Genomic DNA, 19,407 nt, shown 5'->3' on the forward strand with positions numbered 1-19,407 from the left:
TGCAAAATGACATCACCGTTTTCTCTTAAAGGCACAGACAGCTATTTTAGCATTACTAAGGTGAATACATAAGTGCACTTTAACAATAAAAAAATGATATTCAATGATCATCTGGTTACAAGTATTTGACATTTTGTTGTTCCTCTAGCTTTGGCTGTTTATCCATTCTGGTTTTAATTATTCCACCAGTGGTGTCTCTCTCCCAGAAATTCTTTCTCATTTGGCCAGGAAAAGAGTGCTGTGCTGTTGAAAAGAGGTTTGACAGAGGACAGCATCAGTGGTTCCCTATCTGGGCTTCTTGAGAGCTAGTTCCAGATTCAACCTCTGTCTTTCAAATGGAATATTCGATAACATGAACAACTGGTGTAAAGATTCCCCTAAAGACATCACCAAAACTACAGCACCCAATATTAACCCACAGCATGATGTTTAACCTTCTCTGATGGACCTGCTGTACTCACAAATAACTAGATTTAACGTATCATGTTTTCTATTAAACTATACTATTTAGTTACTGGACCTGCAGCTTCATGGACCACTCTACATATTGCTTATGCTTAACACGGAACCTTCCTGAATCTTCAATTATCTTTCTTTGCTCACAACCTAATTCTGAAGGGGATATATCAACTTGTAACATTTGCTTGGCAAGATTATGTAGAAATAGACCATTAAAGACATGACCAGCAGTGAAAGGGAGTTTCTGGGGGAGACAAATAAAGGCATCTGCCCTAACTGTGGAAGGTACATTGATTACCAGGTTGGGCTGATCCCTGAATCCACACTTTCAACAAAGAAGTCCGTATAAAGATGTATTGATCATATGCATAACTAAATAAAGTTTCTATTCATTTATTTGACTGATCAAATTAATTCAGCAAGTGTTTTATCAGTAGTAGAACTCAGTAGGTCAGGCAGCTTCTGGGAAGGCAGGGGAATTGTTAGTATTTTGAGTCCTGACGTTTGGGAATAAGCTGAAAACATCAACCATCCCTTTGTCTCTACATATGCTGCTGACATGCTGAGTTCTTCCAGCAGTTTATTGTTTTTGCTCTAGGTTCTAGCATTGCAGAAATCTTTTGTCTTACTGTTTTAACAATAATCTATAATGCTTACATTAAATATTAAAAGTCTCTCACATACAGTACAGTATAAGTACATTTACTATTCTCTAATGCTTCTTACAACTGCTTCATTTTCTTGATGGGGAGAAAAAAATGAGATAAAAAAGCAACAGTAAATACAAGGATTATTGCTTCAAATTATCTGTTGACAGCAAAGAGATTCATTAGTCAAAGAAACAACTATTATATTAATTCAGTATAATTTTGGGTATTTTCTGAATCAATCCATTTTAATGGGTTAACCACTGATAATGGTTCAACCGTGCACCTGTAGTGAAGGGGTGGTGCACACCACACAACTCACTGCCAGCTGCTGAGAAAGTTCATATGGCCTTCAGGCTGTTTGGCATACTGTGTGCTTCCAACATAGCCTGTCTCTGTTTCAGAATTGCACCATTTGTGATTTACTCATGTTCATGTACTTTCATGAATGCAGCATGGGAGAATATAAAGACAGAAATAAATATTGGCTAAAATGCAGTAAGGGTTAATGACCCAGATTTAGCTTTCAGTGATTTAGGAGCAGCTTCCACTGTTCATTATGTTTATAGCAGGTCACAGAATGTTTTCTAGCATTGAGGTGATACTAATGGAATTCAGAGATGTCGTTTAGTACAGCATTTTCTACCCTTCACTATCAGAATAAGTGATACCACAGCACTTCAGCCAGATCGCAAAATCCATATTGAGCTGCCTTGAGTCTAGAGGAGGAAGTATGGGTTAGGATATTAAATTCTGCATATATTGTCATGGGCAACAAACAAAAACATAGAATTTAAAGAATGAAGGGACAGGTGATGTTAGGTATTGAGGTGAAACAGACAACCTATGGAGTGGAACTAAATTTTCAAAATCATTATTCAATGCTACAGAATATATCAATGCGTATTTACTTTGTGAGATTTCCTTAAGCAGGAGCTATAATTTCTAATTTAATATTAGGGTGAATAGTATCCAATTAATTGTTATTCCAAAATATTTGCATATCTGTACAGCAGATCACCAAAGACAACTAAATGACAATAACCTGAAAACTGTAATATTTTTCATTTCACAAACCATCCATGCTTGCTCTGTGTAAGGTTATCAATGGCTTTGTACTTAGTCTTAAAGCCATTAGCAACTGAGAATCACAAACAAGAGAAAATCTGCAAATGCTGGATGTTCTGCTGATGGGTCTCGGCCCGAAATGTTGACTGTACTCTTGTCCATAGATCCTGCCTGACCTGCTGAATTCCCCCAGCATTTTGTGCGAGCAATTGAGAATGTTTCTTTTTAAGTAGAACTTAAACAGGTCTATACTTGAAATAATCTGAGCTGCAAAAACAAGCCTGGTTTAGAGTTGAAAGGACAACACAAAGAGTAAAAGGGAATTCATTGCACCAGACCGGTTTCGATTTTTTAAATCCTTCCAATGAAATCATTTTATTTAACTTTTAAAGTAGAAGCATAATTGCAGGATCACTTATGTTATAGATATAGATGAAATTCAATCCAGATGGCTGTAGGCTTGTACTCACAGGAATTTAACAAAGTGGGTGGGGGAGGGGGTTCGCGTGTCTAATTGACACCAACTGAATATTGAAAGATCTAGATAGAGTGGACATGAAGAGAATGTTTCATTTAGTGAGGGAATATAGGAACAGAGGACACGGCCACAGAATACAATTATGCCCCTTTAGAATATAGATGCGGTGGAACTACTTTACCTAGATGATGGTGAATCTGTGGATTTCATTGCTGCAGAATTCTGTGGAGGCCAAGTTATTGAATATATTTAAAGCAGATTGATAGTTTTTTGATTAGTAAGGGCATCTAAGGTTACGGTGAGAAGATAGGGGAATGAGGATTAATAAATCAGCCATGATGGAATGGCGGAGCAGACTCAATGGGCTGAATGGCCATGTAGTGTTCTCATGCAGTGTGTTGAAACTCTGACTAAACACCAAGTTAAACCGGAGCCAATGAAGACAGAGTCGTAGTAAGGTTAACCATTTACTGTTCGCTCTTCCACATTAACGTCGTATGGTGAAAACTGTTGATAAAAAAATACAAACATATACAGTGTCTGTTTCATTCTGGAGACCATGCGTGCTCTCTTCCTTTAGCGAGTGTCTCCAGCCGCCCCGAGTAGCGGGCGAGGGGATCGCGTCAAACTGCCATCGGGCTCGAGCAGACCCCGTGTTTGAAATTGAAAAGCCGGCACGTGCACCGCCCCAACCGCCGCTTCCTTAACAGAAACCGCGTTAATATTTTTAATTCAAATACATTCTTATGAACTTACGGCGTTGCTTCTATAATGTTTCTTTGTGGGTAGAAACGGAGCTCTTCATGATCATGCTGCACGCATGGCACCCGCATTCACACCTTCCCGAACCAGAGGTTACACATAAGATGTGGCGAAACTGAAGCTGACATCATCACATGCCACAATATACCATAGGCAATGAATTTACCTTTGTTATACTGTAACTTAATTATCAACCTTTAACTTTAACTAGAAAATAGTTACAGACAAATCATTTAAAATGTAGACCAAACAAAGTCAAATAAATGCCTTAAGGGCAACACACTCCCTGCCTGACCTTTGTAAGGTCACTATAAACATGTTATAGAACTTTAGTCTCTAGCTCAGTCTTTAGGTGGAAGTAGAATGACCTCTGTAACTGGCCTCAGGTTTCCTTTTCAGGGTTCGTTGTAAAGATGTGAACCGGTTGACTGCCTGCTCTTTGTTGTTTGGCAAGTGCTGGCATGGTTCTCTGAATGGTAGTGGGGTGACCCAGTTGTTCGCTTCATTTCTAAAGACCTTTGTGTCCATTATTTTTAAGGAGATGGCGTCTTCCACCGTTGGAGCAAGTTTATTATCGTGCTTAGTTTGAGCGAAGACTGACTGTCTCAATGTCTTCTCAATTACTTATTACTATGCTCGTGCCTTTGTTGTGCTTCCTTGATACACACAACACTTGTGGAGGGCTGAGAAATTGAATGGCGGCCACTCTCTAGCACGTTAGTCTTGAGCGTGTTAACTGTCGGTTTGTGTACGTTGCCAGGGCACACCTCTCCTATCACCACCCAGCCCAGATCCACACGTTGGGCGAAGGGGGTGTTGTGTGGTCCATTGATCTGCTGCCTGACTTTGTGCACCCTAAGAACATCTCTTCCGAGTAGCAGGAGTATTTCTGCTTCCGTATCCAGTTCTGGGATGTGCTTGGTAATGTGGTGGAGATGGGGCTGCTGTGGCACTGTGCTTGACGTTGCAATCTCGGATTGGTTATTTAAGATCTCATTGCACTCTAAGAGTGGAGGGAGACAGATGACGACTTTGCCGTCCAGCGACTCGAGCTAGAAGCCTTCTGCCTTCCTGCCAGATGGTTCTTTGATGCCAGAGCAAGTTCTGAGGTAGTATGGGAATGGATTACCCTATACACTGAACAACTCGAAGAGCTCTGGTCTCGCTAGTGAGCGGTTCCTCTGGTCGTCCAGAATTACATAGGCTTTGATGGCCTTCTCTTTGGCTCTCTTAGGGTGTTCCTTAGTGAGGCAGATCTTTGAGCATGAACGGCTTGACTGACCTGGACCGCAAACTTCTGTGCAGCTCGAACTGATAATAGTTGTATCAGAGTAATGCTCTCCCTCCCCGCCATCCTCTTGTGGGAGTGGAGGAGCCTTGGCAGTTTGTGGTGACGGGCCGGGATGCATGGCTCCATCTTTATTAGTGCTGTTACATTCCGAGCACTTTACGGGGTACATACACTCTTTAGCGAGGTGGGAGGTAGAAGAACAGCATTTAAAACATATTCTGTTTTTCTTGAGAAGGGCCTTTCTTTCATCAAAGGGTTTGTTTCGAAACATTCTGCATTTTTTGAGGGGATGGGGTTTGTTGTGCTAGGGTCATCGTTGATTGTGGAGACTTCGGTTTTATGCACTGAGATGGGTTTATTGATGACAAAATTGTTTAAAATGGGTTTGACTGGGTTGGTGTGAGTTGTGGTGCTGCCTTGATTCATGAAGCTAGGGTTGTTTCACCTCTTCACCTCCTTGCACACAAATCTACTAAATACTCAAAGGGAGAGAATCGACCACCGTTCTCTTCCTTGTACTCTGAGCCAATAGACACCCATCTTTCCTGCAGCCCAAATAGAAGTTTGTCCACAATTGGTCCAACTCCATGTGAAGTATCCAGATACAACAGGCCAGTTAAATAGCCGTCTTCTTTAGCACCTTGAATCCCCAAGTTCTCGTAATTTAGTGTGGTCCTTGGCTGACACCCTAGGAAAATTGTCCAGCCAATAAAATAGCGCCCTCTCAATAACTTCAGGGGCTGCATAGCAGTCCAAAAGTCTCTCCCATGCTTTGTGTAAGGCTAGCTTGGTGTTGTTGACGTACATTGAGCGTATGCGTTTCACTTGTTCACTTGATCCCTTTCCCTGCCATTTAGTCATAAGGTCCCACTCTTGGATTGCTGTGAGCCGGACTCCGCCGGTGGCACTGGTGAATGTGGAGTACCGCGCACGGTAACTTTAAGGCTTATCGTCAAACTGGTACAGTCCTGAATTGACGAGGTCTCATCTCGCTAAATACTGTGCCAAGGGTTCTGCTGCAGGTGGCGTGCTAGTTGGGGGAATATGTCGGGAAACATATGACTGAGCATGTATGTTCATGATGTAATTTGATGTTCTGACTTCAGCCTTTCTCTCTGATCTTGCCGGATCTGGTAAGTTTGGTGTCTGGAAGTATTTATAGTCAGCCCTTTCATACTGTGAGTTGTCTTCCCCAGGTAGACACGATGCAACGAAGCTTCCCTGTGATTTCACATGAGATGGGATGCCAACAGGCAAGTATGGAGAAAGGGAATGAATCTGCAGGTCCATTTGAGATTGGACATATTCGCTGATGCATTCCAATTTGGCCCTTTCTAACACAGATTTTCTTGTTTCGTCTAGAACGTGCATTTCCTCAGTGTTTTCCAACACTTGTGCTTCTACCGTGGCCGCATCAGCTTCTCGTTGTAGCGTCAATACTTCTAACTCTGTATCTATCCTTGACTTTTCCAACTGGTTTTCCGCTTCTCTGGCAGCCTTTTCCTTCTAGTTTTCCACTTCGCTGGCAGCTTTTTCCATTTTCAGTTTTGCTTCTTGGTTAATGTATGACGCTCGCACCTTGGCGGCTTCTGCTTTAGCTCTTGCGAGGGCAGCCACACTTGTCGACGTCCTACTGCTCTTGGCACTGAGTGCAAGCAACTTGATGCTTGATCGCGAAGCCGTCGTACCACTTGTTGAAAGATCTAATGATTCCGCCTTTTTGACTGTAGTGTTCTCGTGCAGTCTGTCGAAACTCTGACTAAACACCAAGTTAAACCGGAGCCAATGAAGACAGAGTCGTAGTAAGGTTAACCATTTACTGTTCACTCTTCCACATTAACATAGTATGGTGAAAACTGTTGATAAAAAAATACAAACATATACAGCGTCTGTTTCCTTCTGGAGACCACGCACGCTCTCTTCTTTTAGCGAGTGTCTCCAGCCACCTCAAGTAGCGGGCGAGGGGGTGGCGTCAAACCGCCATTGGGCTCGAGCCGACCCTGCGTTTGGAATTGAAAAGCTGGCACGCGCACCACCCGAACCGCCACTTCCTTAACAGAAACCACTCTAATATTTTCATTTCAAATACATTCTTATGAACTTACAGCGTTGCTTCTATAATGTTTCTTTGTGGGTAGAAGCGGAGCTCTTCACGATCATGCTGCACACATGGCACCCACCTTCACACCTACTCCGAACCGGAGGTTATACATAAGACACGGCGAAACCAGAGGTGACGACATCACATGCCGCGATATACCATAGACAATGAATCTACCTTTGTTAAACTGTAACATAATTATCAACCATTAACTTTAACTAGAAAATAGTTACAAACAAATCATTTAAAACATAGACCCAACAAAGTCAAATAAATGCCTTAAGGGCAACACAGGTTTAATTCTACTCTTAGGTCTTATGATGTTATGATATAATTTGAAGGAATACAGCTTTGCATTTGTGAAATAAGATTAATTGCACTGTTAAATGTATACATATTGAATGCTTCATGTGTTTCTCACGTATTCAGCGGATAACACATGGGTCAAGTTCAGAATTTCGTGGAAAACACATGGGTCAAGTTCAGAATTTTATGCTCTTCATTTAGTTTATTGTTGAATCCATCTTTGACACCCTGGTGATGCCAGGTGGAGCCTCTGAGAACATCTCAATTTGTGAACTGTGGAAGCTTCACCCTTTTTACTGCAACCTTCGAGCTGGTTTAGAGTGATAGAATTAATACCCTGGAGGATTATGTGCACAGTAGGAGGAAACATTCAATTCCAGAGGTTAATGTGAAACTAATTTCACCCCATGGAATTGTGTCCAGCAAATTACTGGCACAGGAGAAGAAATAAACCAATTTGTTGGTGACAGAGCAAAGGCAAGAATCTTTATTTCATTTCAGTCTGTGCTTCTTTTCAGATGTCGGTATAGATGTGTGCTTCTCCATCATATACATTAAAAGTATAAGGTTGTGAATGTTTGTATACATCACCGTGATCAGAATCCCCAGGGCTAGAGGCAAGGAATGTTGTGGGGGGGCGGGGTTCTTTACAAATGCTTTCTGCATCAATGCACTGTGAAAACCATGGTGCAGATTATATGACAAATTTGCATCTCTTGAAAATAATATTTTTTTTAACAAATAAGGGAAAAATCTCCAGTACTATCAAGATCCGACCAATCAACAGACTAGAGTCCATAGGGAGAAATCTGGGGTTGAGATTACTATGAATAAAAAAAGATTCTGAAGATGTTCTCCAGGTCATGCAACATTTGTAGAGAGAGAGACAAATAACCATGATTCCTTCTCCATATAGGTTGCCAAGCTTGCTGAGTGTTTTCAAATTAATATCAAAATTACAACATCTGCGCAATTTTATTTTTGATTTGTGTTTTTGGATGTGATCTGGAATTTCTACTTCCACTGTTTTAAGCCGTGCAAAGCATCAAGGAAGTTCAGGTAGAAACTAGGCTCAGCACACACCAGCATTTCATTAACTTTCATTATTAGTTGTAAATCACGGTGCCGGAAGCCAGACAGACTTCCAGAACTGGTTATGCTTCAAAGTGATTTGATCAGCATTCTACTAATCTGTACTACTTGTGAGCCTTTGAGGAGGCTCCACCATGGTGCACGCTGTTAGATGACTGAAACCAGGTGTGGAGGAACGACAGACTCCCATGTTGAGACAGAAACAAGACTTTATTCATTGGAATTCCAACTGAATGTCAGTGGTTCAAATGAGTGACACTGCAAGACAAATCATTCTCAAACCACAAGTATCTCGTAATTTGTAGTGATTGGGACTCCACTTTAAATAAGCACAGTATGCTGGAAACCCGTGCCACTCAAAATAAACTTAACAAGATTAAACAGAAAGCACGAGGGCATAATTACTCCAGGTATGACAACAATTAATAAATACAGGTGCACAGGCCTGCAAGGCACATGACTGTACCTCCCTCCCGAAGTCCAGCAGCTAACAGCCCAAGAAGCCTTGGGGAAGTTGAGACAGGGCTGGTAAATTTCAATAGATTTCAATAGGTACATTTAGTGTCAGAGAAATGTATAAAATATACACCCTGAAATTCTTTTTCTTGACAAACATCCACAAACACAGAAGTGCCCCAAAAAAATGAACAACAGTTAAACATTAGAACTCTAAAGCCCATCCACCAGCTCCCCCCTCCAACACACAAGCAGCATCAAGGCAATGACACACCCCACCCCCACAACAAAAAAGCAGGGCGCCCCCCACCAAGCACTAAAACATGCAGCAAAGCATGAATAAAGACACAGGCTTGCAGTACCCCAAGGACTACTCATTCACCCGGTAATTCAACATACCACTGGCTCTCTCTCTCTCCCTAATAAGGGAAAAAGTGATATCCCTATTTCAGAGTGAGAGGGGAGGCATAACAAACAACTCACTGATTTGTGATGTTAAGAGTCTCCTGCTTCACTTTTTCCAAGGACTGCACCCAGAGAGCTCAGGTCTCCGGACACACAGCCCACAGCAGCAAATCTGCTCCTCCCGATGTTCCTTGTTCTCTTGTGGCACCTCAGTCAAGGGCACTGGCCTTGAATCAACCCGTCTCCAGAGCCACGAAAATCTGGCACCCTGAAGGCATGCAAGCCTTCCAGGCTGCGTCCTTGGGACATCAAAAAGCAGCCAGTCGTGAGGCTCTGAGAGCGGGTCCCATTCTTGCAAAGGACTGAAGTCAGAATGTAACTCCAGGTCAGGTTCTTCTAAAGAACCTTGAAATCATTGCACATACATCTGGAACAGTGTTAGTCCTTGAGTATAAAAATCCTCAAAAACTTGCATAATCCTCAAAAGTCTGGAGGGCTATGGAAGACTCTGAAGACCTTGACCACCTTGAACGTAGACTAGAGCAGCACAGAACATAACCTTGGGACAAGTATGGAGGTAGAAGGCACTTCTGCCTACAGCCAACTAGTGTCCAAGCTGCTGTTGAACCTCTGCTGGGTCCATTTGTGGTGTGGGTCCTTCATGGTGTGCTCTGACACATGACTGAAACCAGGTACGGAGGAGGAATGACAGACTCCCACATTGAGACAGAAACAAGAATTCATTCATAGGAATTCTAACAGAACATCAGTGGTTCAACCAAGTGACGCTACAAGGCAAATTGTTCTCAAAGCACACAATGACTCCACTATCTGAGTAATTGGGGATCTGGTTTAAATAAACACAGTCCCCAAAAACCTGTCCCCATCAAAATAATCTTGACAACTTTAAACAGAATGCACAAGGACTTAACAACTCTAGATAAGACAACAATTAACAAATACGGGTGCGCAGGACCACAGGGCACTTGACAGGCTCTTAAAATCAAGCACCTTCGGGAGAAACCATAGAAACCGTAGAAACTACAGCACAGAAAAAGGCCTTTTGGCCCTTCTTGGCTGTGCCAAACCATTTTCTGCCTAGTCCCACTGACCTGCACACAGACCATATCCCTCCATACACCTTCTATCCATGTATCTGTCCAATTTATTCTTAAATGTTAAAAAAGAACCCGCATTTACCACCTCGTCTGGCAGCTCATTCCATACTCCCACCACTCTCTGTGTGAAGAAGCCCCCCCTAATGTTCCCTTTAAACTTTTCCCCCCTCACCCTTAACCCATGTCCTCTGGTTTTTTTCTCCCCTTGCCTCAGTGGAAAAAGCCTGCTTGCATTCACTCTATCTATACCCATTATAATTTTATGTACTTCTATCCAATCTCCCCTCATTCTTCTATGCCCCAGGGAATAAAATCCTAACCTATTCAACCTTTCTCTGTAACTGAGTTTCGCAAGTCCGGGCAACATCCTTGTAAACCTTCTCTGCACTCTTTCAACCTTATTTATATCCTTCCTGTAATTTGGTGACCAAAACTGAACACAATACTCCAGATTCGGCCTCACCAATGCCTTATACAACCTCATCATAACATTCCAGGTCTTATACTCAATACTTCGATTAATAAAGGCCAATGTACCAACAGCTCTCTTTACGATCCTATTTACCTGTGACACTACTTTAAGGGAATTTTGTATCTGTATTCCCAGATCCCTCTGTTCCACTGCACTCCTCAGTGCCCTACCATTAACCCTGTATGTTCTACCTTGGTTTGTCCTTCCAACATGCAATACCTCACACTTGTCTGTATTAAACTCCATCTGCCATTTTTCAGCCCATTTTTCCAGCTGATCCAAGTCCCTCTGCAGGCTCTGAAAACCTTCCTCACTGGCTACTACACCTCCAATCTTTGTATCATCAGCAAATTTGCTGATCCAATTTACCACATTATCATCCAGATCATTGATATAGATGACAAATAACAATGGACCCAGCACTGATCCCTGTGGCACACCACTAGTCACAGGCCTCCACTCGGAGAAGCAATTCTCTACTACCACTCTTTGGCTTCTTCCATTGAGCCAATGTCTCATCCAATTTACCACCTCTCCATGTATATCTAGCGAATGAATTTTCCTAACTAACCTCCTATGCGGGCAAGTGCTTTAATTTGAAGAAGTTGCATAAATCAGTGTAATCAATAAATGGTTTAAAACAATTTGTTAAAGTTAATTTGATTGTTTAAAAGTTGGTTTTCTTTGGATTAAGAGTAAAATTATAAGTTTTTCATGTAATAAATACAATTCCAGACTATTAAGAGAACAATAATTAAATATGTGAAAATTCAACTGATTGAAAATATATGCAATCAAATATTTGATGTTAATGGTATGACATTTATGATGGTCATCTCGTGTGTGTTATTGGTTTTCTTATCACTTATTCATATAATATTAAGAATAGTGACTGAGTGTATGAAAATAAATTGCAGATGTAAACTACAAACATGTCGAAATAATGTATTTTGCTGAAATGTATTCTAGGTGCTTAAATCATTTCTGCAGGATATATTGTTAACTCTTCACATATTGTGCCATCTTTTGATAGAATTTACAGGTAATAGATTTTTTTTATCTGTAATAGATTGTATATTGGAAAATAAGAAGCCTGTTGGAAAGAAGGAAGCGACACGCTGAAAAGCACGTCCTTACTTTCAGTGGACCACGCAGCCACGGGATGGTTCCAGGTCTAGAACCCTACAGTGAATATAGTCTGATTGTGATGGTTTTTAACAGGAGGGGTGATGGGCCACAAAGTGGATCTATCCATTTCAAGACTCCAGAAGGAGGTAAATTATCTTCTTCATCATTTGCTAATTGTTGCTGAGCCAAACTTAAATATGTTGTGATTTCTTGTAAATCACATGTAATTCAAAAATCTGGATGCAGTTGAATCTCTATTGTCATAAATAAATACAAGTTAACTGCATAAACAGATTCATTTCCCTTATATATTTTTCCTTAAGAATTTAACTGCAAATTGCATTTATTGCGTGCAAAGGAGAAAAATATGTTGGATAAGATTGAGGACATTGCTGAATAAATAATGTCCCCCGAGGGTGCTTGTTAAACATTCTACTTTCAATTGTAATGTAAAGTAGGAGATAATGAAGGGTCTTGGAATATACTCCTAAAATGAGTTCTGAAACAGAATAATGGCACTTTCTGTATAACCTGCAGACTGAGACTGAAAATTGATTCCAATTGATTTCTGTATATGAGTATATTCATGATACACCAAATAAAGTTGGCTTGTTGGTTCCCCTTATTTCTAAAGTATTTTTAAGTTTAAGTTTATAGAGTTATAGAGAGATACAGCTTTGAAATAAACCCTTGGCCCAACACTGCATGCCAATCATCAAGCATTCTACCCTAACCAGTTTATTCTCCCCACACCCCCCCTTAACACACTGGGGTAATTTACAGAGGCCAGTTGATCAAACAACCTTCACATATTTACAATGTGGGAGGAAACCAGACATCTTGAGGAAATCCACAGGGTCACATGGAATATGTGCAAACTTCACCTAGACAACACCCTGCAGGTCAGGTTTGAACAAAGGTTACAGCAGCTGCAAATAAAAATGATCTTCCATCTGGGTTTAATCTGCTGCCTAGACATACCATCCATGGTTTCTATTCACCCATAATTACTTAAGCTGAATGAGAAAGGCTCACCTTGACCCGTTAGACATATCTGGCAAGGTTGCAGTAGGAAATAGATCTCAAGCAGTGTACTGCAGGGGCCATTTCTGGTAATTCCCAGACAGGATGCAGAGGTGGGCACAGAAACTCCACACCAGGCAAAGTTATCTCAATTTTAGACAAGTTTAAAGTTTTCCTGATGTTGAAAGAGATTTTAAAAATAATGAGATTGCTTTTGATAATAAAAAATAAAAATAAATAAAAATTTTTAAAATGGGAATCATATAATATAAAGTAAAATAACTTTATTACTTCTGTGAATTTAGTTCCACTTTTTCATCTGATGCACAGAGCTTGGAATCCCATCATTCTGCTCCCATTTGAATGTACTGGTGGAGCACACAGATGTGCCAGCAGCTGTCTCTCATCTTATTACAGACTTACTAGAAGTCTGAATAAGTCTGGGACTCACCTGGGGGATGTTAAATGCATAGGTTTCCTTTGGGATGGCCATGACCATCTTAAATTGACTCTGTGCTGAGACTGAGTCAAGTGAAGGTAAGGAAACTAATGATACAAATATCATTGTTCAGGAACAATTTGGCCGTGTTTGCAACTATTATATCAGCAGCTGAGATAAAGGAATTGCAAAGTCAAAATTAGATTGTTTTGTAACTGCAAACAGAAAACTTCTTTAATTATGTTTTAGATCGATGGTGTACCAAATAAATGATGCTTGTTAACACCCAGATATCATTGAAATAGCAAGAAGCACACCAATTGTTAAGTTAACAACAGGATAGCAAGTGTGACAATGCACCATGTTCCTCATTGGGTGCAGCAGCTGGATTTAACTGTGGGATAGGCATTAAAGGCAATTTAAAAGCATTTGTCAAGGCAGAATCTGATTTGTTTTATTGTTAAGACTTTGTTATGCAGTTTTGTTTATATAGAGACACTACAGCTTCTCCCCTGACTTCTGTCTTTGGCTTCTATCTACACCTTTTTTTTGTGATTTTAACTGATAATGCAACCATTCCTCATTTTGCAAAGGAATACACTCTGAGAAACAATTTCATAAGCTAAACCGGCTGGTCCAAATGTATTGTAGGTGTTTTGTACTGTGTGTTCAAATAGTCAGAAAACACCATGAAAGTCTTCATTATAAAAGAGACTCAATGGCATTCTGGCGAAAATTCATAAAATGAATATATGTAAATTGAGGATTATCTGAAACTTAAAGGTATACTTACTAAAAAAGTTGTTTTTACACCTATAATACTTTAACCATTTTTTTACAATACTATCAACCATTCATTTTCCTTAAAGTAACCAGCATTTGAATTGTGGATATTGTGCCTAGACTACTGACAGTTTGTCTTCCTGTGTGGGTACAGTACACCAGTCATTGTCTTTCTTTGGGAACTCATAGGTGGTCATAGAATAGTAAAACTCAGGTGGCAATGATTATCATTTTGAATATGTTGATTTTCTTGTTTAACTTTCAATGCAGGTGCTACTTTTACTGAAACCTAACAGTGATACACTTGTTTCAATGAAAATATCTGTTCAATAAAAATGACCAAATAAACACCACTGAATTGAATCAAAAGTAAAATTTGAAAAAAAAACAAGCATATTTGTATCTTTCAATTTGTTTTGTTATCTTTTGCAAAGTAAACATTTTTTATTTCATTCTCAATAACACCAATAGACTAATTGGCACCAATATGAAATTTAATTCCTACTGTGAAGAAAAGTAGCAAATTTGGGGGCTACCCAGTCTTCACTTTGATTCCCAAAGATGAAATGTGGTTTCTTATGAAACAGAACAAAACAGATAAAGTTCTTCAAATCATGATCTTCAGTGCTCACACCACATGCATAGGGCTCCCGTATTACAGAAGAGAATGAGATTCTTTCTAGTATCTGCATCTTCCCTTTATGGCTTTTATTGTAATTGAAATTGATTACCTCAACTGGAGATGTCAGCATACTGTTGGTGCAGTCATCCAGGTTTACTTCAGAAACCAATTTTAACTTCTTCCTCATGGAAAATGGACATCAACATGAAAAAAAAACTATGTGGCTTTTCAGAATATTGTGATTCCCAAAGGTGCAGGAATTAATGGGATGTAGTCAGCTGAACTGCTGAGATTCCTTTGCATAATGACTGCACTGCATAAATCTGAACAAATTCCACCGAACTCGTTTCCCTGTCCTGGCCGACCTGTTGTCTCAGCTTGCTCCTGCCCCACCGAACTCATTTTCCTGTCCTGGCCGACCTATTGTCTCAGCTTGCTCCTGCCCCACCGAACTCGTTTCTGCATACCTCGACACGGTTTTATCACCCCTTGTTCAATCCCTTCCGACCTATGTTCGTGACACTTCTCACGCTCTTAAACTTTTCGATGATTTTAAGTTCCCTGGCCCCCACCGCTTTATTTTCACCATAGATGTCCAGTCCTTATATACTTCCATCCCCCATCAGGAAGGTCTCAAAGCTCTACGCTTCTTTTTGGATTCCAGACCTAATCAGTTCCCCTCTACCACCACTCTGCTCCATCTAGCGGAATTAGTCCTTACTCTTAATAATTTCTCCTTTGGCTCCTCCCACTTCCTCCAAACTGAAGGTGTAGCTATGGGCACCCGTATGGGTCCTAGCTATGCCTGCCTTTTTGTTGGCTTTGTGGAACAATCTATGTTCCGTGCCTATTCTGATATCTGTCCCCCACTTTTCCTTCGCTACATCGACAACTGCATTGGCGCTGCTTCCTGCATGCATGCAGAACTCGTTGACTTTATTAACTTTGCCTCCAACTTTCACCCTGCCCTCAAGTTTACCTGGTCCATTTCCAACACCTCCCTCCCCTTTCTAGATCTTTCTGTCTCTGTCTCTGGAGACAGCTTATCCACTGATGTCTGCTATAAGCCTACTGACTCTCACAGCTATCTGGACTATCCCTCTTCTCACGCTGTCTCTTGCAAAAACGCCATCCCCTTCTCGCAATTCCTCCGTCTCCGCCGCATCTGCTCTCAGGATGAGGCTTTTCATTCTAGGATGAGGGAGATGTCTTCCTTTTTTAAAGAAAGGGGCTTCCCTTCCTCCACTATCAACTCTGCTCTTAAACGCATCTCCCCCATTTCACGTACATCTGCTCTCACTCCATCCTCCCGCCACCCCACTAGGGATAGGGTTCCCGTGGTCCTCACCTACCACCCCACCAGCCTCCGGGTCCAACATATTATTCTCCGTAACTTCCGCCACTTCCAACGGGATCCCACCACTAAGCACATCTTTCCCTCCCCCACTCTCTCTGCATTCCACAGGGATCGCTCCCTACGCAACTCCCTTGTCCATTCGTCCCCCCCATCCCTCCCCACTGATCTCCCTCCTGGCACTTATCCGTGTAAGCGGAACAAGTGCTACACATGCCCTTACACTTCCTCCCTGACCACCATTCAGGGCCCAAACAATCCTTCCAGGTGAGGCAACACTTCACCTGTGAGTCGACTGGGGTGATATACTGCGTCTGGTGCTCCCGATGTGGCCTTTTATATATTGGTGAGACCCGACGCAGACTGGGAGACCGCTTTGCTGAACATCTACGCTCTGTCCGCCAGAGAAAGCAGGATCTCCCAGTGGCCACACATTTTAATTCCACATCCCATTCCCATTCTGACATGTCTATCCACGGCCTCCTCTACTGTAAAGATGAAGCCACCCTCAGGTTGGAGGAACAACACCTTATATTCTGTCCGGGTAGCCTCCAACCTGATGGCATGAACATCGACTTCTCTAACTTCCGCTAAGGCCCCACCTCCCCCTCGTACCCCATCTGTTACTTATTTTTATGCACACATTCTTTCTCTCACTCTCCTTTTTCTCCCTCTGTCCCTCTGAATATACCTCTTGCCCATCCTCTGGGTTCCCCCCCCCCCCTTGTCTTTCTTCCCGGACCTCCTGTCCCATGATCCTCTCGTATCTCCTCTTGCCTATCACCTGTCCAGCTCTTGGCTCCATCCCTCCCCCTCCTGTCTTCTCCTATCATTTTGGATCTCCCCCTCCCCCTCCAACTTTCAAATCCCTTATTCACTCTTCCTTCAGTTAGTCCTGACGAAGGGTCTCGGCCTGAAACGTCGACTGCACCTCTTCCTACAGATGCTGCCTGGCCTGCTGCGTTCACCAGCAACTTTGATGTGTGTTGCTTGAATTTCCAGCATCTGCAGAATTCCTGTTGTTTGCGTTTAAATTCCACTTTATGAGCATTCAGCTTCTTTGTAACCAACTCTTGCCGGCTGACGCAAATTAGTGTGTGGATCAAAGGCACCTGTTATGAAAACCTTTTTTAAAGCAATCCACAATATTTTTTTGATTCCTCATTGTTATGTTGCCTATAAAGGCACTTAACTTTGGGGATTTGGAAACTACCTGCTTGAGCTCTCAACCCTGATATTGCAGAAACACCAAAGCAAATTATTTTAAAATTGATACAATGAGATGTCTTCCTTCACCAGAATAGATGAATAAGGCATGTATAGCCCTGGGAATGCCATGCACCAAGCCCAGCTAAAATCAATGCAGATTTTAGGATTTTACTTAACCCAGTCATGATGAATGGGTTTGGCCTGAAGCATTGACTCTTTGTTCCTCTCCACTGATGCTGCCTGACCTGCTAAGTTCATCCAGCATTTTGTTTGTGTTATCTGGATTTCCAGCATCTGCAGAATCTCTTGTGTTTAGGATGTTAACTGGAAGCAAAAATAAGGAGCCTCAAGTGCAGTTGGTTTCCATACACTGCAGGTGGCTGTTTAAAATAACAGGAGAAACTTTAAGAGATTGTGAGAAGAAATTTGTTGCTTATTATCTAAATTAACTTCCAGCTTGGGAATGTGCCTGCTACATTTGGTCTCGCCTTCCCCATTTACCTACAAATACAGCTGAAACCTTAACTGTTCAAACATATATTGAAATTTATCCACTTCAGTTTGGAAAGCTACGTCAGGAGGAGCTATGTTGTACGCAAAGGAGTTCTGTAACATTTGGTTCTTGGCTCAAACTGTGGAATAAATAAATCACTAGAAGGAGCCACAATTAATAAGTTTCCTAATGTCACCAAAATTGCCTGCTTTTGGCCAGGATGGACGTGATGTACCTTATGGTTTCCTTCTATAAATATGTAATAAATGAAAACAAATCTTAATAGCTCCCTGTGTTCAATATACTACTGCGCCAATTACCTCTGTTAACCATGACAGGCACAGTGAATGCTTCTTAGCTATCTTAGCTATCAAATGCTATCTTAGACATAACATTGCGAGTAAAATATCTGCATTTTGCTTTTTGCTGAAGAGAGTTTGACATTGCCTTTGCTTCCAACTTTCTAAGTGTAATGGAATTGGCCAAACTTGCGAAGTGTAATATGCAGCCCAGACGACACAAGTACAGCTTCTGCCTTGTTAATTTAAGCCATGCAACTCTTACACCTTGCCTAATAGCTGATATTGCAGGCATCATGCAGATTATTAAGTCCCTTGTCGAGCACTTCTTTTAACATTCCCTTTCCCATTCAAAACAAAAAGAGAAGCTGTGCTTACCAGGACAGTCGGCATCCATTTACAAAGGAGCAGATTGTCCTTGACCATCTGGAATAGTGAACAGGATCAGCAAGTTGCTCCTGTCTTGAGTCCAGTGTTGATAATCTGCTAGAGCAGTATCATAGCTCCTACTATAAATTGCAGGTATTTACAGTGTTAGGACTCCTCCCACTAAAGAGTAAAATTTCCATGACAGCTTGCAGTTCAGAGGTCCTGTATGGGGAATGTGGGACTCACAAAAATGAAAGTTATAAACCACGACTCAAGTGGGGTCTGACCAGGGTCCTAAATAGTGAAAATGCAGGATAAAAGCATAACAGCTACATAGAAAATACAGTACAGATAGTACAGTGCAAGATCATAGTAAGGTAGATTGAATGGTCAAGAGTCCATCTTGTTGTACTGGGGAGCACTGTGCTCAGTTCTGATCGCCTCACTACAGGAAAGATGTGGAAGCCATAGAAAGGGTGCAGAGGAGATTTACAAGGATGTTGCTTGGATTGGGGAGCATGCCTTATGAAAACAGGTTGAGTGAACTCGGCCTTTTCTCCTTGTAGCGGAGGAGGATGACCTGACAGAGGGAGCTAGGGCTTTACCCTTTGGAGAGAAGGAGGATGAGAGGAGACATGATAGAGGTATACAAGATACTAAGAGGAATAGATAGAGTGGACAGCCAGCACCTCTTCCCCAGGGCACCACTGCTCAATACAAGAGGACATGGCTTTAAGGTAAGGGGTGGGAAGTTCAAGGGGGATATTAGAGGAAGGTTTTTTACTCAGAGAGTGGTTGGTGCGTGGACTGCATTGCCTGAGTCAGTGGTGGAGGCAGATACACTAGTGAAGTTTAAGAGATTACTAGACAGGTATGTGGAGGAAATTAAGGTGGGGGGGTTATATGGGAGGCAGGATTTGAGGGTCGGCACAACATTGTGGGCCGAAGGGCCTGTAATGTGCTGTACTATTCTATGTTCTACGTTCTATAAGATGATGAGAGGCAATGATCGTGTGGATAGTCAGGGGCTTTT

The 19,407-nt window shown here is 41.6% G+C and overlaps 1 protein-coding gene across 2 annotated transcripts in view; it reads left to right on the forward strand.

Annotated features, from left to right (window-relative positions):
- Positions 1-19,407, forward strand: part of chl1b (cell adhesion molecule L1-like b) — a 945,006-nt gene that overhangs the window by 752,011 nt on the left and 173,588 nt on the right. For both annotated transcript variants that reach the window (XM_063067891.1, XM_063067890.1), the window contains one exon: positions 11,725-11,929. In XM_063067891.1, coding sequence (XP_062923961.1) covers positions 11,725-11,929 — 205 coding nt within the window. The remainder of the gene's footprint in view (positions 1-11,724; positions 11,930-19,407) is intronic.

The sequence above is a fragment of the Mobula hypostoma genome, chromosome 15 (genome assembly GCF_963921235.1).
Source record: "Mobula hypostoma chromosome 15, sMobHyp1.1, whole genome shotgun sequence".
NCBI lineage: Eukaryota > Metazoa > Chordata > Chondrichthyes > Myliobatiformes > Myliobatidae > Mobula > Mobula hypostoma.